The sequence below is a fragment of the Sinohyriopsis cumingii genome, chromosome 13, assembly GCF_028554795.1.
Source record: "Sinohyriopsis cumingii isolate HCF-2022 chromosome 13, ASM2855479v2, whole genome shotgun sequence".
Classification (NCBI taxonomy): Eukaryota; Metazoa; Mollusca; class Bivalvia; order Unionida; family Unionidae; genus Sinohyriopsis; species Sinohyriopsis cumingii.
The window spans coordinates 76,819,812-76,842,388 of record NC_142973.1 but is presented as its reverse complement, the minus strand read 5'-3'; the positions used below and the strand labels follow the sequence as shown (position 1 = coordinate 76,842,388).

General features: G+C 35.8%; 1 protein-coding gene across 3 annotated transcripts in view; it reads left to right on the top strand.

Annotated features, from left to right (window-relative positions):
- The window catches only part of LOC149785851 (putative ATP-dependent RNA helicase TDRD12), a 313,410-nt gene that overhangs the window by 130,042 nt on the left and 160,791 nt on the right, over positions 1-22,577 (top strand). For all 3 annotated transcript variants that reach the window (XM_089979811.1, XM_089979813.1, XM_089979812.1), the window contains 6 exons: positions 74-202; positions 6,359-6,464; positions 15,832-15,977; positions 16,809-16,946; positions 17,519-17,580; positions 18,918-19,011. In XM_089979811.1, the coding sequence (XP_089835937.1) occupies positions 74-202; positions 6,359-6,464; positions 15,832-15,977; positions 16,809-16,946; positions 17,519-17,580; positions 18,918-19,011 (675 nt within the window). The remainder of the gene's footprint in view (positions 1-73; positions 203-6,358; positions 6,465-15,831; positions 15,978-16,808; positions 16,947-17,518; positions 17,581-18,917; positions 19,012-22,577) is intronic.

The following is a 22,577-nucleotide window of genomic DNA, read 5'->3' as shown; positions in this document are numbered from 1 at the left end:
ATTAATACTAGGTTGTACAAATGTGTAAGACTGATTTTAATATGTAATAATACATCGTTCTCGTTAATACTAGGTGGTACACATGTGTAAGACTGATCAGCGAAGTCAGCAGGTTTTAGCACTGATGGACACCATTCCCCTGGACCAGAACAAGATCATCATCTTCAGCTCAGAGAAGTCCAGCGTCATCGGTCTTAAACAAGTCCGTAACATTTTTCAACATTTGAAATGAATATGAGTGTCATCAAAAGTTTTGTAGACATAAGTATACCTGCAGTTTATTTTCTCCTCCAAATGCATTCCTTGGTTATGTTAATATTGGCATATCAAATCTCACTACCTATTGAAGACAGCCTTCATGAAAAGATTATTTGTTCTATTGCTGGTCCACAGTGACATTGCTAGGATTTGTGCTAAACCTAGAGAAATCAAAGTTCATTCCATCTTAGGATTTCATTTACATTCAAATGAACTTTCTCACTGGGGCCCTGAGTGGCCGAGCGGTCTAAAGCGCTCTCCATTACGGATCATTGCCATCTCACCTCTGTCTGCGTAGGTTCGAGTCTCAGATTCGGCCAGTGTGGATATGTGAGAAAGCTTGCCAGTAGCTTCTCGAGGGTCGGTGGTTCTTACTGGGGTTTTCCCGGGTTCTTCCTCCACTATTAATACTGGCCGCCATGTATAGCCTATCGTGTGCTGAAAAATGGCGTTAAACACTACAACAACAACAACAACTTTCTCACCTGCCTGGGGTGAGTTCTGTTATGCCCAGAAATAATAGACAGAATTCTTGCTCATGTGTCTTCATTGTTGGCCTGACTTAACCTTCCTAAACTCTGCAGTGGACCTGGTTCCATTAGGGAGGCATAGCTTTCATCTTCCAGTTTCTGCTTCTGGCAAGCTAGAAATCTGAGAGATTTTCCGTCAGCCCAGATTTGTCTTGGGGTAAGATTTTCAGTGCTACTGCTATGTCTGTTTATAAATGTTTTTATTCTAGAGCAAGTCATTACAGATATTTGAATCACACTTGATACCCAGGTTGTTCAGACATGTCTTTAGAAATTTTAGTGTTCAACATTTTTCATATTAACATGGTAACAAAGTGTAGCAAAAGTAGTGTATGAGCTGCTGCATACATAGATGGGTAGTGTATAAATTGAGTAGTGTATAAATTGAGAGCGCTGGACTATAGGGTATTTCCGTTATGAGTTTTTACATAATCTTCGGGATTGGGATGACAACTCATCTTAACCAAATCAACTTACTTTAGAAGACAGAGAAAAGATTTGTTTAAAAAGGTATTGAAGTTATTCCAACTAAGTTAGTCTTTAGCAGTCTGTACTTGTGAAATTAATAATCATTTCCTATCAGGCTGCGAATGAGTGAGCCCAGAAAAGTTAGATCAGGCGGTGAATTCCATCAAATGACCTATCAGCACATTTGGAATTTTCATTATTTCATTTTGATAAATAATTAAAGCTACAATAAACTGCATATCAAATTAACAAATTTGGTATGTAAAGAGCAAGTTTACTTTGATAATATTCAATCAAGGCAGAGATATTATTGACACAAAGACTAGTTTTAAAAAGAATTTTTTCTTTTCTTCTAAACCTTAATTTAAATTGGAAGATTTATAATGATTCCTTGGTATTAGAGATTACATGTAAGACATTGAAATGTGTTGCTTCCAAAAGAAAAGGAAAATATTCCTATCCATTGTGCTTGGAAATTCCACACAAATTGGCCCTTATTTGCTGAATACGAAGAAAATCACAATAAAAATTTGTAAATGAAACTTTGATATATTGTTGCATTTTTGTTGTCATAAGTGGTGGATATTATCCTGAAATTGGAATCAACATTATGAAATTCTCAACTTTTAATACAATGTCATATTTTGTTCATGTTTTTTTTTCTTCAAACAACATTATCGCTGAGTAAAAATATTTGACTAAATGTCAATGAAAACATCACTAAGCCCTACTGGTGGCAAGACTTTAATAAACCAAAACCAATGAAATAAAGTTTTGACAAGTGAAATTCTTGGTTTAGTTCTATCTTTTAATTTGGTTTCAGTGTTATGAAAAACAAGTTTGAAAAACAAGAAGGCTGCTATCGCTTAACCGGTTTGAAGCAGCTGTTCCATTTTTTAGTGCCGTTTTCATGATATTTGTGCTTGTTGCCTGTCTTCATCTATGTTATTGTGTTCATTATGTATTGGCTGTTCAATTCATATGTGTTTCTTCATCTCCTTGTTTTGGAAATGAGAACAATTAGACTTTTTCTCAGCTGTCTTGCTCCACTGTTTTTGAACAAACCGCCATCATGTGATACTAGCCAGTCAACTCGTTTATGCTATGATGGACCCTCAATAATTGCTTTAAATGATCACTCCTTGGCTGTCTACACTACATTGTGCTCAAGACTAAATGAACTAGGACTACATTCATCATTACCTAAAGTAAACAGAAGTGAAAAAAGAAACGTTTCAAAGCTGGCCGGCATAGAACAGGAAGAAAAATTCCAGTTATCTCCCTTATTTCAGCTCAACAATTTAAAAAAAATTAGACTGTTAATTAGGTAACTTAATTCAAATCCCTATTAATTCATCAACCTTTGTGTCAACTATCCAAGAGATACCTCTGCGTATTGCATTGTTCAATGCCCATTAAGTAGAACCACTGGAAAGGCACACAGAAATAGTTAATTTTATCAACAACGAGAATATTGACGTCTTTTTCCTGACAGAAACATGGCTAAAAAATCAGGCGATGAGCCCAAGTGTGCAGGTCTAACACCCACTGGTTACTCCATCCAGTCGTTCCCCTGTAATTCTCGCGGAGGTGGAATTGATGTCATCACAGAGAACTCCATGATCAAATGTCTTAACCACACCACAACATTCAATTTCGACCACACATCGTTTGAACTAGTCCAGACCACACTCAAACTGAAGCAAATGTCAGTCCATTCTTTCTGCCTATACCGCCCTCCTCCTAGTAGAAAAAATGAGCTGGCTGAATTTATCTTTTTGGAGCAGCTTCCAAATCTCCTGGAGTATGGAAATTCGATAGATGGCAACCTGATTATTCTTGGAGATTTCAACTTTCACTTTGACTGTCCCGGAAACTCAAACACATCAAAACTCATAAATTCCATTAATGTTTTCAACCTCAAACAGTCAGTTAACCAACCCACCCATAAACATGGTCACATTTTAGACTGGATTCTTCATAGACCTGATGATAACATTCTACGGTCCTCCCTGGTATCCATGACCTTGCATCAGATCACCTCTGCATTATATGCCATCTTGACATATCAGTCCCTAACCCTCCACCTTTATCTGCTACTCAGAGAAACCTCCGTATGATAAATAGAACCAAACTAATGCATGACATCCAAGCAAACCTAACAACTTGCTTACCTCCTACAGCAGAACAACTCGATAACTGCCTGCGTTCATTGCTTGACAAACATGCCCCAGCTCCAAGTGCAGAGTATCAATTCAGAGGTGTTCTCCATGGTATAGCAGTGTTAGGGACCAGCTTGCACTGCTAAAAAAGACCGCCATAAAGCTGAGAGGCTTTGGCTTTACACCAGACTCACTATTTATAAGCAAATCTATGAAGCCGCTAAGAAGAATGTCACAAATATAGTCCATGCAGCAAAATCAGCCCACTACACTACTAAGATCATGGAAAGTTCCAGCTGCAAAGAACTCTTCGAGATTACTAACAAGCTAATGTCATGGAACAAATGTACACCACTTCCAACTACCTTCTCTCCAGTCGACCGTCCGGACATGTTTGCAGATTTCTTCCGTGACAAAGTACAGATCATTAGAGATAAGCTTAACACCACAATTTCAATTGACTCGTCGTCACCATACAGTTGGGATACAGAATTTGAGCAGCAACCATTGGCAGCATTTGAACCTGTCTCTATGGATTTCGTATGTACAATCCTGATGAAGAGTGCACCAAAGTCATGTGAACTTGATCCAGTTCCAACATCACTGGTGCTTGAGTGCTTAGATCCAGTATTACCTTCACTAACTGATGTTATTAATACCTCTCTCTCATCTGGGGAATTCCCATCATTTTTCAAATCTGCCATTGTAAAGCCTCTGCTGAAGAAACCAACACTAGGTGATAATGATTTAAAGAACTACCACCCAGTTTCTAATCTCTCATTCATATAAAAAAATCTTAGGTTGTTCTATTCCAGCTTGTATCTCATCTGAATTCAATCTGCATATTGCCCTTGCCACAGTACTGAAACTACTCTTCTAAATGTAGTTAATGACATTCTCTCTGCATTGGATAGCAGAAAGATTACACTCCTCACCCTCCTTGATTTGTCTGCAGCAATTGACACAATAGATCATGATATATTACTTCACCGTCTCCAGCATGTATTTGGCATTCATGATAAAGCCTTACTGTGGTTCAAGTCCTACTTGGTCAACAGGACACAAATTGTATCTGAAATGGAATACACTCCAGCCCAGTTGATCTATGTTGTGGTGTTCCACAGGGGTCTGTTCTTGGACCCGTTCTCTTCATTCTATACACTTATTCGCTCTCAAGTGTCATAGATCATCTACCACAGTCTCACTAATTGTACGCTGATGACACCCAAATATACAAATCTAGCCACCCAACCGAAGTTGATGCTATCATTCAAGGTGTAGAGAGGTGCATTTCTGATGTGAAATCATGGATGACATGTAACAAGCTGCAGATGAATGATGATAAAACTGAGGCCATTCTGATCACAACACAAATACTTTCTTATTCACATCCTTTACCTCAAACAATAAATATCAGCAACACCAACATTAAATTCACACAGTCGGAAACTTAGGTGTTACTCTGGACAGTACTCTCACATTACACCAACATGTCATGAACATATGCAAGGCTGCATATCTTGAGCTGAGATGCGTCAGCTCAATTCGCAAATATCTTTCAGCTGATGCCACTAAAACATTTGTGTGTTCATTAGTACTTTCAAGACTGGACTATTGTAACTCAATTATGTCTGGTTCATCTCAATATCTGCTCTAGAAACTTCAAAAAGTTCAAAATACAGCTGCTCGGATCATACTTAGAGTATCACGATCAGAACACACCTTCCCGCTGCTCTGTACCCTACACTGGCTATCTATTCGATCCAGAATCAAACACAAAATTTGTTCTCTGTGCTTCATTTCACTGTTGGAGTCTAGTCCAACATACCTATCCGACCTCACCCATGTGCACACACCAGCAAGATACTTACGCTCCTCTTCTGACAATCGTATACTCATTATTCCCACTATGAAAACAAAGTCATATGAACAGCGTTCTTTTGCATACCAGGGCCCAGCATCGTGGAATGAGTTGCCCACTGAACATAAACACAAAGACACAGTGATCTCATTCAAGAGTGCTCTCAAAACTCACTTATTTCGACTGCAAGAACAAACTTAAAGACCTAATAATGTTTCCTACTTTAAAAATACTCAGCATGTTTTTTTTATTTTCTAATTTCATGGTGTTTGTTTTTTTAATCATATCATTATGTTTTTTTATCTTATAGGTGTTGTCTAATGTTGTAAAGCGCTTAGAGCTGCTAAAGATTAGGCGCTATACGAAGTCCTCATTATTATTATTATTATTATTATTATCATCATAAATGCAATATGCTTTCATGTATTGAAACTTGAAAGATGTTAATCTATTATCATGGCTTTGTCAATTGGCATTTTTGTGAGAACCTCATTAATTGCCAGCCTTGTTTGATCTCCATCTGTGGAAGTATTGGTTGTATTGTTACACTCAATTAAGAACAAACCTATTTGTATTGTCACATTAATGTTGTCTTTGTATTAAATCAAATCAGCAAGGTGTAATAAAAAGAACTTAAAAGACAGGCAAATCCTACCTGCATGAGAGCTAATGGTCACAGTCATGTGTCAGGTCAACTCATTAAAGATTATTATGAAAGTAATATAATTAAACAGTCATTCACAGATGTGATCAAAGATAGCAAGGCAACCAAGTGAAATGACATGGAGAAATAAGTTCCAGAGTTTTTTCTCTCTCTTTTTTTTTCTCTCATTTTTATAAGTCTTTGGAGCAGTCTTCTGCAAATATAGGATTAGGAAGTATGTGAAAATGGAAAACATGTTTTTGAAGCATGGATGCCCATCCTGAAAACTGACCTTTACACTAAACTGAAGCAAATTGACAGATAAATGTTTTCTGATCGACAAATAGCACTCTATATGCCTCTAGCACAACTATGGTGGGGCATAAGAATTGCAAGAAAATTCTTTAATTGATATTTTTTTTTTGTCTGTATTCAGTTGCTGTCACAAATATGTATATACAACTTGCTGGTACACCCTGATATGAGTCTGGAAGACATTGAGTCAGTGAGGGAAGATTGGATATCCAGTAACCCAGTGCTTAGTAAGTAACCTTATGGTACCAGTTGCTTTTCCAGAAATGATTGTATGAGAATGGAATTGTTGGAAGACCCGTAATTAATTAAAATTTAATATGGTTGGTCAGTGTAATCTAGACTGTTCTAAAGGTTGAATTTTATCCACTTCAGTCAACATTTGATGGGTTCTGTGGTCTTGGAAATGCCTTCCAGCCTACCATGCATTGATTTCTGAAAAGCCCATACTATATGATGACCTGAGTGGCAAGTAATGTTGTAAAACCACAGAAATGTGACTAATATTATTTTAGGTGCCTCACTCACCAATACATTGAAATAGTAAAACCACAGAAATGTGACTCATAGCTCATTAGTTTAGGTGCCTCACTCACCAATACAGTGAAGTAGTAAAACCACAGAAATGTGACCCATAGCTCATCAGTTTAGGTGCCTCACTCACCAATACAGTGAAATAGTAAAACCACATCAGTTTAGGTGTCTCACTCACCACCTTCATTCGTCTAGTAAAGCCAAAGAAAAGTAATTCATAGCTCATAAATCCTAGCTGCCACTACTTGCCACCTTCAGTAATCTTGTAAAACAAAAGAAATGTAATCCATGGCTCATCAATTACAGTTGCCACCACTTAACAGCTGCAGTAATCTTGAAGGACTGAAAATCTGAAAGATTGCCTAACTAATTCTAAATTAGAAAAAAACATCATATAAAATAGGATCATCAACTAAATGTAATAGACCTAGATGTTCGCACTGTTCTTTTATTAATAAAAATACTTCTTTCAATAGTAATAATACGAAAGAAACTTTATATGCGTTGTGATACTAATTGTACAACATCAAATGTTATTTATTTGATCACATGCCAAAAAATGTGGCATCCAATATATTGGACAAACCAGTCAACAAATGTCTAAATGTATGAACCAACATAGATCAGATGTAAAAAATTATATCGATCACTTATTTTCATCTCATGTTGCCGCACATTTTAACTGAATTTCCCATACTTTGCAAGATTTCTCCTTCCAACCTATTGTTAAAGCTGTTTCTGAGATGGAACATCTGCTAAAAGAAACCTATTGGATTCACTGTCTTAATACGGTATATCCAAAAGGTCTAAATTCAAAAACACTATATGACATTCATTAATCCTTTTCTTCTTCTTTTTTTTAATTTTTTTATTTCTTTCTGTTTTTATTTTTTGAATTATGTCCCCTGATTACAATTAGATAAGAATATTTTTGTATTATTCCACTTTGCAGAATAACTTAATTAGTGAAAGTATAAACTAACATCATAAAAATAAGTTAACTAATTCTTTAAAAATGAAAGTGCATTTTTAAATTAATTATCAGTACATTATGATTATTTATTTATAAAATACTTGATGGTAAGTGTTATGACCTTAAGTTTTTATTATATAAATTTTCGGAGGAAATACTGAACATTCGTCAATAATATTTTTTTTCTTCAAATTTATTTATTTATTTATTTCCTGTATCTTTAATAAGTGTGCATTATACATAATAAAAATATTAATAAAACTCTTTATCTATATTTAGTCATAAATTTTATGTAGTAAGAAAGCTATAAATAACTTAGGGCTGTTCCAGTAAAACATATACCCTATGGGGGGAAGGCACTTTCAAATTCAACCAACCCACACCAGAAGTAATTAAAAAAAATAATGATCCACCGTCAGATGTGTTTTAATCGAAAAACAGCACCCCCTTACAGAAGCATATTATTTTAACAATTTCTGGCTATGGGTAAGTGGGCAGTAGAAGAGAATTTAACATTGGGTTGGGGACAGAAGCTAATTAAATGACAGCTGGCTGGAGGTAATCTCCTGAATTCTTATAGATCATATAATCTACTGCATATTGTTATTTGTATTCATTCATTATAATCAATCTTTTGTCATTTTGTTTGTTTGTCTGTCAGCCAAGTATGTCACTGATACTCTGAAATCACAGATTTTCATGGTGGCTTATTATTTGTAGATGTCATTGATCAGTCCCTTAATACCTACTAATTTAACATCCATGAATACAGATATTATAATAGATATTTCTATTCTAATACAGAAATCACGAATTAGTATCGTTACCAAACTGTGTGTTAACTAAAGTGATCATTATGTCTTGCTATTTTTGTTTTTTCTCAGGCATGCTGCTTTTGATTAGAATAATAGTTAAATCTTGTATATCTTTAAATGTGTGGTCAGATTCCGTGATTCCTTGTTATTATTTTTTTCAATAAATGTTTTGGTAAACTTATAATACATGATTTGTCAGAAGAAAAAAACACCATTGATGCCTGTGGAAGTGATGTTGCATTATTTGTCTACTTTTACACTATATCATTTCTTGTAAGAACATCTTTTTCAGTTACCGATGTCTTATTTTTATGCCTTGTTGCAAGACTAATATAAAGTTATTAAAAAAATATAGCAAGTCAAACATTTTTATGTCATAAGTTAGATTTTAACAAATGGATGAAAGTCCAAGAAGCATTTTTCCCAGAGTACTTATAAAATCAATGTCATTGCAGTTAACTGTATTGTCAACAGCATCATCATCACTGATGGCCTAGCAGTAACATTCTACACTTTCAGTCCAGTTGTCACAGGTTCTATCTCCCATTTCTAGTCTTTCATATGAGACTTATACCTATGGCCTGAGGGGCTTTCCCGGCAAAGTGGTATAAGATGCTTGTCTTGTGATACAGACCTGAGGGGTTTCCATGGCAGTGGTACAAGATGCTTGTCATGTGATTACTTGCCTCCAATGTGTAAATGAGAATGTTGCCAGTTACTTGTTGAAGGTCAGTGGTTCTACATAAGTGGTGTTTGGGGTCAAAAAAGGACTTCGATTTTCTTCAGCAGTAAAACTGGCTGCCATATATAGATTCTCTTCATCTGAAAATAGTGTAAAGGCCACAGTGATCTACCGAAACCCAAGATCTCATGTCTAAATGACTTCGGCTGTTGTAGATAAACTTCAAATCAACAGTGACTCCATGTGCCTAAGTGTACTAAGGTGCTTGCTTTTACATCACTTGCACATCTCACAGAGTGAGTTTGTGTCACAGATCAACCAATTTGGGTTGGCGGTCTTTCGGGGTTCTTCATCCACCTAATATAATATTGTTAAATAATCCACAAAAAAATAAACCAAACTAAATCAACCAACTAATCAACTGTGGCAACAGCAGCAAAGGTACTAGTGAATCATATTTGCTGTATGAGTTTATAACTTTTGTCTAGAGTAATTTTTGTAGACCTTTGAATATCATCAACTATACCTTTTTGACAGTTACCTTAAAGTTATCATCAGTTGGTACAAATGGATTTTTCATGGTGAGCATATGAGATGGAAAAGTCTTGAGCAATCCTGCATCACACACTGCCGAAAAGTTTACATTTTAGCTCACTTAAAGTTTCTCCAACAGTGTCCATTGTTCCAACTAGAACTGTTATAACTTATTCCAGCTATATTCACCGATACCTGGAGATATGCGTCTGTAATAAATATTTGTAACAAAGTATGAGGATGCATCAATGTTTTTCAATGATGCATTTGAACTGAGCAACAACCACAATCACCAAACCAAGAAATAAAATTATTCACATCTCGCAGGCAGAAGTAGTGTATAATCATAATCTGCCAAAAGATTTTTCAATCTTTGAAATTTGCAGTATGTAATTTTTAAATTTGCCAAATAATTTTCCAACCATACTGATTCAGTGGACATATCACCAGAATGGACAGAAACAGACCAGAAGGTTAAAATTGATTTGATACATCTTTTAAGTTGCTAAATTCATATTGGTTTAGTTAACTGTACACCCTTTATTGTCTTCCTTTTGATGAAATTTCTTACAGAAGCTGAGAAAATAATATTGCACATATAAAAAAGAGGCACACTTCTACTCATTATTGTTTTTATTATACTTCTCCATTCCAGCCTGTTCTTATGATCTTGTCCCCCCACATACTGTGTCTTGTTTATGATATGTATCTAAATTTCTCACTTACTTTTCCTACTATTATACAACTGTTCTGTCAATATGCATATCAGTGTGAAACACAATGGGGAGACTAAATTCAAGATTGAAAACCTCTACATTTCTGGATGTATTCTGCTTGGATTCCATATTTCTGCACAAAACTCAAGAGTTCAGGACTCTCTGTACTAATTCAGTTCCCACTGTAAACCTGTGCAGACACCATGACATTAAAATTCAGTAACTTAAAATTTTGAGTGCTCATGATCAAATTTGTATCAGTATAGACACATCTATGACGACAGGTTTTGTGAAAAGAAAACCATAAGAAGCCACACCATTTTCTGGATCTGTACAAATGTGAAATGTGTGCTTTCAATTCTGCACCAAAGAGTCAGCTGCTGATTTCAGTAATGTGTCATCCAAATTCAGGTCTGTAAAGGGATGGAAATTATGTTAATAAAACAATGTCCCTCACTTTTTTCAGTTACAAGTAGGACAAGCTCTCAAAAGATTGTTTTTACTAAATTCTTACTTTCATTATCAACCAATCAGGGACAGTCAAACCCATACATACTCTATTTTATCTTCACTGCTTTATAGTATGGTTCTCGTTCTTTCACATCTGTAGTAATGTGAGTCCTTTAACAACTCTCAATGGTTGTAAGCATTTTTCGACCATGCTGACTGGACACACTGTAAGATAATGTTCAAGCAACAGAAATATCATGGGATAACCAGAGACCAATAAAATCGAATAGTCAAGTTATCTCCCCTGCAGGGATGCTGCCAGGATTTCAGGATTTACTCTAAGTTTTGTGTGTGTGTGATCTCCAGTGAGGAAGTGGTGGCAAGAGGAATAGCCATTGTTAAATATCACCCTAATACTTAAATATCTGTCACTCTTTCTTACTGTTCCACTGTTAAGGCTCTACTGAAATCAAAATTCTCGAAGAGATGTCATCTCTAGTTGTATAGTGATTATTAATGTGATGTCATTGGGCATGGTCACGTGGTTGTGGTGGGGTCTTGGTTGGGATGGCAGAAAGAGCATAGGCTTACTCCATATTTGATAGCTAATTATGATTTTGTCAAAAGAATTAAAAACATTCTAACAATTCAGCTGGACTTGGATACTTGATTCATAGTCAATGAACAAGTTCTAAAACTGATGTGTTTGTTTTGGAGCTATGTTCCTCCATCACATTCAAGATTTGGATATACCTAAGGTGAAATTAGTACAGTTGTAGATTAAACTACTATCATGGCTACTTCAAATGTTATTTAATGTGAGACTTTAATACAAGAAGTCATAGCTTCAGTCATTTTCGGGTTAAAAAATTTAATTTCTTCTCAAACAACTCAATTTGGTGCAGATTACATTGTTTTTTAATGATACTGTGAGAATTCTTGATGTGTAAAAATTGCACAAGAAATGAACAACATCAGATCAGAAAATTACTACCAATGGGAAAATACTGATAGGAATATACAGAAAGAATGATATTATTATTTAAGTAGAATATGTGGTGACAATACGATCGCTAGTTCTACAACTTTGCAAAAATACATCTTGTACAACTATTCTGTTGTTCCTAACAACACTGTAATATGGCAATAATTTCTGCCCAGTTTTGAACCAAAGGTCTCGTTAGGATTTTAAAACTAAGAGTCCATGGCTCCCATTTTGGTAAAAATATGAGTCCCACCAGCAAAAGTTGTATTCCTCTCCCAGAAAACTATGCAAATTATAAGAACTACTGGTTGCCAGAGTTTAACTTCTACATTCAGTATGACACTGACATAGCTCTTGTTTGTCAATCAGAGTGAGTCTGAATGATTTTGGTCCAAGGAAGGTCTTATTCAAAGCACTAAGCTAGGCATCACACACTTTCTTACACTTGGCTACTGTCCCATCCAAACTATCAGTTCTAGCAACTTTAGCACTCTCCTGAATCTCATTACAATCTTCGTCAGTTTGCTGTCGAACCCCAAAATACTCATTCAAGTCCAAGTCTCTACATGTCATGATTCCGAGGTCACGTGCACTGCTTATTCCATTACACTTGGAAATGAACAAAATAATGAAAGCTAAAGTTGTTCATTTGATGTACTGTTATAAATGACCACATGTACATCTCTGGGTCTTTCTGCTTCTGAATTCAAGCACTGTAAATATCAGTAGATTTTCCCACCCAGCTGCCAGTCAAAGCCTTTGATCTTGCCGCTTGGCTATTGCAGCATGTTCTTCTGATGTACTCTTTTAATGGTGACGACTTGGGGGGGGGGGGCTTTCAGCCACTAAATTATGCCATTGTAAATATCAGCACAGCTAACTGATCAACACATTTTCCCACTATGCAGGTGACTGAAGCAGGATTGGCAAGTATTTGAATTTTACCGCCCAACTTAATAAAAAAATCGGCGTACAAATACGTGTAATTATAAGCGTTTCCGAGACCTCTGTCAGTTTTGACTAACATGAACCCTGCCAAAGATTCACTTCCTTGAATCAGTGTTTTGCTGCCTCTTATGCCAGATTTTTCTCTTCCATAATGTTGTATTAGGGTTTTAAGTCCAACATTCCCATGTCTGCTTGTTCAGACATGGGTATCTTGAATAAATATAACCGGCATATTGTCCATCCAACACATACATCGGATCGCACTCAGCATTAATTTTGGGCTCAAAATCATACACTGTTATTTCCAGTGACATTTTCCCAATGTCCAACAAACCGATATACATGAAATTCATTGTCATTATAGCTATCACCAGCCAGTATTTGCCGACTGAAAACGTCATCTGAGGACAAACCGTATTGTGATTCAGCCATTTTGATTTCCTTTGTGGCCCTTATTCAAAACACACATTTGTAAAACTTCCATGATGAAAATAAGGCTAAAACTACCATAAAATGCTTGTTCCAGGGCCCATTGAATCAATCAAATTTAGTTGAACAGCCATTCATGTTGAACCGAAGTATCCAGAGATCTGGATGTTGCATCAAGTGTTGTGAGACAGCTGTGGCAGCACGAATTACATCGCGAAATGCACTTTTAAAGTTAAAAGTTTAATAAATATTGCATACTGCGCAAAGCACATTTTTTATATCCGCGACATTGATGTAATTTGCTGAATGCATATCACCGCTTTAAAAGTACGCGAATTCGTACATATTACACGTACTCGCTTGTACTGGTATCATTTTCTGACCCAATGTTTTATTCACGTTAGACCGTAAGAAGGGGGATAGATGCGATTTTAAATATATATTCGGTTTTTTTCTTTCTGACAACCCCACCAGTGATTTCTCGTTTTGTTAAGACAACCCACCACAGAGGTGATTTTCCTAACCAACCTTCCACTGTCAGAATCAAAATAGTTTGAAACACAACCTCCTACAGAAGTTTTTTTGAAGTGCTGTCCCCGGGGGGGATATCTGTTTTACTAGAACAGCCCTTAAAATCATTTCACATCTTCATTTAAAAGTACATGTAGCGCTAATTATTAAAAGGTTCTTCTTGTCTTAGGAACTGACTTATTCATATTAACATTCATGAATACTCTTATTCTTAAGCATGAAATGCGAGTAGGTGTTGTTGACATGCGCATGCTAAAATCATTCAGAGATTTAAATCTTGGTATATACATTGCTTGGCATTTAAAATAATTATCTTTCTATTTACTCCATTTTCCCACTGTGGCAGAAGATTTTCTTTACCTGTTACAATGTTACATATTTAAGTTTTCCCAACATAAAATTTTTCAGCATCCTCCCCATTGTTGTAAAGTCAAATAACTGTTACTTTTTCTTCTTCTTTTCTTCATTAAATATTAATCCTCCATTTGTGTGATGACATGTTCAAGTTTTGTAATAATTTATTCCTATGTTGCTAATTGCTCAGTACTGAAACTTAATTATTCAGACAAAACTTTTCTAGAGTTGATGAAATGCTTTGTTTATTAAGGAATTGATACATGTACTGTCATGTGATTTTTCATTCTTTGTCTGGTACCCTGTTTTGTTCAAAGTTAATTTCTCTCTGTGTGTTAATCCTCAAAATATATATTTAGCCATTGTTGACCATGTTATGATCTTGACAATTACATCTGGTTGTAATCATCAAATAAGACAACCATTGTGTGAAGCTTAAAACTTGATCCCAACATTGTTGACCCCATTTCCTGTGAACTTCGACATTGATTATATAATTTTAACCTTAGTGGTACATGTACTTTAGCCATCACTTCTTTTAGTAACGAAAACCTGACTTGGGAAAGATAATTGGACTACTTACTATATCGTATGAATTAAATATTGATTCTGGACACATTAAAATAAAATGTGGCCTCTTGTGAGGGGTAAAATTTACATTTTTGCACTAATATGTTGACAGCTGGTCGTGTTAGAATGGTACTTTTGAACACAAACTTGTTGGTGCCAAGGGATACTGGCCATAAAATGTGGGTGGTGGTGGGGAGCATTCATGAGGGGGGCCACTGTATATTGAATTCTAATACCTCAAATTATAAATATTATCACATGGATTTTTTTTATGTATGAAATCTGATACCTCCTGTTTAAAAATTATCACATGGATTTATTATGTATTGAAATCTAGTACACTGTATACAAGACTACCACATGGATTTATTATGTATTGAATTCTAGCACACTGTATAGAAGACTACCACATGGATTTATTATGTACTGAATTCTAGCACACTGTATAGAAGACTACCACATGGATTTATTATGTACTGAATTCTAGTACACTGTATAGAATACTATCACATGGATTTATTATGTATTGAATTCTAGTACACTGTATAGAAGACTATCACATGGATTTATTATGTATTGAATTCTAGTACACTGTATAGAAGACTATCACTTGGATTTATTATGTATTGAATTCTAGTACACTGTATAGAATACTACCACATGGATTTATTATGTATTGAATTCTAGTACACTGTATAGAAGACTATCACATGGATTTACTATGTATTGAATTCTAGTACACTGTATAGAAGACTATCACATGGATTTATTATGTATTGAATTCTAGCACACTGTATAGAAGACTACCACATGGATTTATTATGTATTGAATTCTAGTACACTGTATAGAAGACTATCACATGGATTTATTATGTATTGAATTCTAGTACACTGTATAGAAGACTATCACATGGATTTATTATGTATTGAATTCTAGTACACTGTATAGAAGACTATCACACGGACTATTACATGGATACATGGATTTATTATGAATTGAATTATAATACCCCATATAAATATTATTACAGCCAAATATGCCAAAGTGTTTTGATCCTGGTTATTTTTCTCTTCAGTTTGTCATGATGAACTTGTCAATGAGCTCCGAGTCAGCAATGCAGCCGTGGTTATACACTATGACCTTCCGGACTCCAAGACAAAGTTTGGCAACCGTTTGTCCTGTATGAGGCAGTACTTTTTTGATTACTCCAGTGAAACAGAGGTCAGGGAACTCATCCTACAATTTACTGTATAGCATGTTTCTTCCTTTAACTATTCCAATTATCCCTTCTCGTCGATGTATTCTTTCAATCTTCCCTTCTTTTTGATGTAGACTGCTCCGGTGGCCTAGTGGTTAGAGAGTCTGCCTCGGATACGGAGGTCGTGGGTTCGATCCCCGGTTGAGTCATACCAACAACTTACAAAAATGGTACTAACAGCTGCCTAGCTTGGCGCTCAGCATTGAGAGGTTGGTGTTAGGACTGGTCGGCCTAGTGTCAGGATAATGTGACTGGGTGGGACATCATGCTACATGTCTGTGGCATGATGCTCCAGTGCTAGACATCACTATAAACTGTCACACTGCAGACATACAAATCACACACACACACACACACTCCTTTTGATGTATTCAATCTTCCCTTCTTTTTAATGTATTCAATCATCCCTTCTTACTGATGTATTCACTGACTCATTCCTTAAGGCATTTACATTATTAAACTAGGCTGGATATAAAATTTTATTTCCCTGTACCCCATTAACTTTGGAATTTTGATAGAGAGCCTTTGATTAAGTCCATTTCAAATGCACATAAAACCTAGAAGTGCATTACAGTGTTTTTATTATAATACTGCAATCAACTTTGTTTTCCAAATTTTCCTCCTTTTCAAGCAGTAGGTTAAATAACCTTACCTTTGGATATATGATTGAATATATTCTTATTCTTTGATGTTGCACAGAGCATGGTATGTAACAGGTAACTTGGAATATTTATAAAAAAATGTGTAAGTTTGTAATTGTATATTAATTTTAGAAATTATATTTTTTTCTTCAGAGGAGCAAGGAGCCAACATCTCACATATTGATCACAGAGGAGTGTGGGATGCAGATGTCGAGTCTCAACCAGCTACTTCGTAGGTCAGGATGTAACATCCCAATCCAAATGAAAGCAATGCTGGCAGGAATACATCAGGTTAAGCATCTTTACTTTATTATTATCAAGAAAATATACCATCCACATACATGCCAGCCATTACGCTTTTGGCATAATCATTATGCTTTTTTTCACAAAATTACGCATTACGCGTAACTGTATTCGGATTACGTGTTTTCGTTATATCCCCCTCCCAAAAAATTAATAATTTGTTTTCTCATTTTTAATAACGTCCCATTAATCCCACAGACCGTATTCTAGAAAAGACGGCTTATGTGTATTTATGACATAAGAGTACGCTTATCCGAAGACTTGCATGCACTTTCCTAGCACAAGGTTCCCACGCTACCAGAAATCAGGGAAAAAGTCGGGAGAAATGATAATTTTTTTCCCGACCATGAAAAGTCCTTGAATTTTGCAAATATTGACGAAAGTATTAGGACATTAGAGATATTACAGTCTGTATTCAGTTTGATATTATGATGGCTTGAATTGGGACATTAGAGATATTGCAGTCTATATTCAGTTTGATATTACGATGGCTAGTTTTAATTGATAAATAAGATTTCTTCAAAATGAAGATCATTAATTTTCTTTTCTTCTTGGTATAGGTTAAAGAGGAGGATAGACAAAAAGAACTGTGTACTCAGCTGAAAGCATTTGGGTTATGCAGGTAATTAATACATTTTACATTCTTTATCTGTATCAACAGTTTTTATATAGTAAAGATGTCCCTGTTTACAGTCAGTTCTATTGTATTCAGTGTGTTAAATCAACAAAATATCTATAATATTTAATATTTTGGTGTTTTTTTGTATAGTCTGAAGTTATGACATTTAGTCTCTTGCAGTTTTTTGCAGTGACCACATTCCATGTTTGATTCACAATTGTTTAAAAATTGGGTCATCGCTTTAATCTTCTTGTGCCACCAAAGTTGACTTGTAGATGCATAGTTACATGAATATTTACAGAACTGCCAACTCTCATGATTTGACTGAAGCCTTATCGAAATGTCTTTTAATATACGGACTTGCAGAATAAAACCAAATTGCAGATTTATACACAACTCAAGACCAGAAGTCCTCTCAGACTGGTATACTCTTTGATTACCTATGTAAAAATGCTATGTACATCAATGTCTGACTCTGTCTTTCTCTCTCTCTCACCAACAGAACTAGAATCCAAATCATGTAAACAACGTTATTCTAAGGATCATGAAACACGGGCATCCTGACGGTTACTCTGGAGTTGGGAGAACCTTCCCCCCAACATATATGAGAAATTTGCTTTAGGCAGGTTGATCCCAGCCCTACTATTCCCCTTATTCTAATATTTTCCTGACCTGGGAACGTCACAAGGATTGTACTGGAGTTATCCCAATATAAACCCTACTTAAGAGCTGGGGTGCTCCAATTTAATGACCTGGGGTGATCCCAAGATCTATACTGGCATTAACCCAGTATCCCAGTATAATTCCTACTTTTGAGCTGGGTTTCTCCCAGAAGTTGCCTAAGGCAGATTGATTCCAGGCTTACTATACATTTAATTCTAATATTCTCCTGACTTGGGGTGATCCCAGGGTCTGTACTTCAGTAACCCCATCTGAATCCCTAATCTAAATATGGGATGATCCCAGAGGTTGAAAGACAACAATGATCCCCTAATCATGACATGTTTGAAAACCATGGTGTAATCAATTACCAAATAAGTAGGTAAAAGAGTATCCAAATTTGGGGTAAAACAAAGGCCAAAAAAGTTTGATATTTTGAGGGGGAAAAGAATGTTATTTAGCTTATGTAAGCAGTCTTGTATGAATGTTGTTTAGCTTATGTAAGTAGTTTTGTATGAATTTTATTTAATGTATGTAAGCAGTCTTGTATGAATGTTGTTTAGCTTATGTAAGCAGTCTTGTATGAATATTGTTTAGCTTGCATACTCAGGTTTTTAAAAAAAAAATTATTTTGCTTACATGCTAAAGATCGTGATTCTAGTAATTATGTCTACATCCAGACTGATGTCACACTGTGGATATCGACATCTTCTGATACCAGAAGTTGATTACCCTGCATATTCTAACTGGATTCCTAATGAAGGAGAACTAAAGGTCAGTTCTAGTTATGTACCCTACTTTGTCAACCTCGGTTTCACCAATTCTACTTTTTTTAGGTCAGTATTGAACCCTAGATAGATTACTTCATGTACATTGTAAAGAAATAAATCAGTCAGTAATCACAAGTTTCTTTATTCCATGATGTATTGAAATAAAGCATCGGTCAATAATCACAAGTTAACGCTAATGTGATAAATGTTGTCCATGTAATTTGTGATAGGTATTTTTGACACGACACCTGGACAGAGTGTAGGTCAGATTGCAAAGCAACTTAGCCTGTGGATTGATAACATCTTTCCATCCACTCATCTTTTAGCCTACCAGTCTGTCTGGTTTGCACCAGCACATAGATTATTCATTAGTTTCAAAGATAGCAGTCATGTAACTTGATGTAGATGTATTAAGATGGCTCGTTTAGCATATTTATGGTAATACTACTTGTGATCACATGACTGAACTTGCTTTAGCAGGGCAAGACAATTTATTTGTTAATTTCACTGTTTGATCCTATCAACATGGTTGGCTGGTTATGTTCTTTAAAGTTTGTTGAGGTGGATTATACTGTATGTGTGCATAAGTAATTCCAAAAGGATTAAAGACAATTGATTTTGGTTGAGTTACTAAAGAGCTCAGTCAGAATAAAACAATAAACATTCCTTTGATTCACCCTGCAGGGTATGTTTTGCTTGAGAGCTTAAAGTTGCTGAAATGGATTAGAGTTTATATTATATATGATCCAAAGTAATTTGCACCAGATTAAAGATGCAAATTGATTTTAGTTGGACTACCTTGCATGTGACGCCTTTGCACAGGAGGGCTTTTCTCCTGAGTTTAAGGGTATATCCCATCTGTCCCATTGCTCACTGAAATTGACTGTGTACACAAATTCATTAGTGACAAATTTTTTCCATTTGTTTTGTAATTGCATTGTGGTAATACTGCCTGTGATCATGTGACTGAACTGGCTTAGGCAGTACTTTCAAAAGTGCATGCATATGTGATGTGTTCTTTCTGTAAAACTGATTTTAAAGTCTGTTATGGGGACAAGAATGACATCATGCATCATGCAGAACCCCAACCTCATAAAAAGCACATTAACCATGGCAACAAATATTCCATCATTGAAATCCATTTTCTTGGAATCTGTATCAGATGTGGATAGAGTCAGATGTACCAAGACATTATTTGCCAACCTTTTAGCTGAGCATATTATCTTGTGAGTGACCATCTGACCAGCGATCACATGATTTTTAGGCAAAATACGCACTGACAAATTAGGATTAAGTCACAAAGGGTATGATGGTTTAAAATGTGTGTTTGTGTTTCACGTGAAAATTTTTACTGATATTAAAACAGTATTAGAATTAGAACCAAACAGTACCAGTCTTGAGCAGTTCTGTCAGGCAATCAGCAACCTGAATCTACCCATAGGCTGGAGATGATTTAAACTTAATGATGGAAACAATAGAGTTGTACTGTCACTATCACATTTCAATGCAGACACTAAAAAGGACATTGTCCTTTCTATGGAAAAAGTCCTTGAATTTTGCAAATATTTCTTTCATGTCGACTTTAGAGGTAACCTGGATCCAGTAACAGTACACCATCTCCCAAGTTATAAGATCAATAATGATGAGGACTTCCACATATATAAACTTTATATTACACAGAAATAATTAATCCTCAGTTTTGCATCTCCAGATAAATCTTTCTTGCATATACTCTTATATTATGGCTGGTTTTTACAGTATTAACAATCTTTTGGACAACATCAATTCATTCTTCTGATGTCTGTATAAAGTCAAACATAGTAGGAACACAGATGTAACACAGAGATAACCTGGTGTTAGGAATCTATTTTCCTAAACTAAGTAACATACAATAAATAACCAACAACTTTTGTAAAATTCAACAAATAATTTATTTCTATTAAAATAAAAAATGAAACTTCAAAAGGAACTTTAAGTATTGTGAATTAAATTCTAAGTAATCCTAAAAGTTCTATTACAAGTCTAATAACACTGGTCAACAGTGAAATCATTACTGACTTGAAAAGGCCCTAATCTGTAGTATTTTGGTGTGCCGAACACGAATATAACCGTGAAAAATTTGTATTGGCTCTCGTTTTGAAGATATTCATATACCTCATTTTCTATGTTTCACTGTGTAAATTTCTCCAGTAGGACTGCAGCAACATCCGGAATAATGATGTAACATTGCATAATACCATCATGCTCACATCATCCACAGTTGATTGCATCATTTTCTGATGCAATGCAATACTAATGCCATGCGGCTGCTGAAGTAAGTTGACTTCAGCAGTGTACTATACATGTGTAGGCCTATTATACTAATGCCAGGCGGCTGCTGAAGCTGACGTAAGCAGTGTACTATATAAAGCCCAATCAGATAGGTTCAGCATTTAAAATATTTTAGACGTTGTGCGAGACAGTTCAAGCTACTGTTACATAAAACTTATTATTTTATCCATTTACGTACAATAAAGAACAGTAATGCCTCGAAAGTGTGTTAATACCGCGGACAATTTTTGCTATATTTGTGGGGAAGTGACATTTGCCAACCAGAAGAAAAGTATCAATTCTCAAGTGAAGAAGGCATATCATCTTTACTTCGGATGCAAGGTTGGTGACCAAGACAAGCCTTGGGCTCCGCATATATGCTGTGCTACATGTACAACACAGCTTTCACAGTGGTTGAATTGCAAAAGGTCATCAATGCCGTTTGCAGTCCCAATGGTGTGGAGAGAGCCAAGCAACCACCTAAATGACTGTTACTTCTGCTTGGTTCCTCCTCTTTCCGGCGGAATAACGAAGCGAAAGAAGTCGAGAATAGTCTACCCAAACATTCCGTCTGCATTGAGACCAGTTCCACATGGTGAGGGACTTCCTATTCCAGAACCTCCAGCAGAATATTCTCTTGATTCATCTGACGAAGACAAAGGTGAGTCGACCTGTTCTTCTCCTGGTCCATCAGCATGCAGTGATCCAGATTTTCACTGTGGTGCATCATCAACCCCACACAGAATAACACAGGAAGAACTAAATGACCTGATTCGTGATTTGGACTTATCAAAGAACAAGGCAGAATTGCTAGGATCAAGACTCCAACAATGGAATCTTCTAGAAGAAGATGTCACAATTACTGCATATCGAAAGCGCCACCAGCAATTGGAGCCTTTCTTCAGAAAGGAAAGTAATCTGATATTCTGTTCCGATATTGAGGGCCTCATGAATGCTTTAAAAATCACTCATGACCCACAAGAATGGAGACTATTTGTGGACTCTTCGAAACTGAGTCTCAAGGCTGTGCTTTTGCACAATGGAAACATTCTTCCATCTATTCCAGTAGCATATGCTGTCCACATGAAAGAGACATACGATAACTTAAGGCAGCTACTGAATTCCATTGAGTATAACAAGTACAGCTGGCACCTCTGTGGTGATTTGAAGGTAGTTGCCCTTTTAATGGGACTGCAGCAAGGATATACAAAATACATGTGTTTCTTATGCGAGTGGGATAGCCGAGCAAGGGAAATGCAC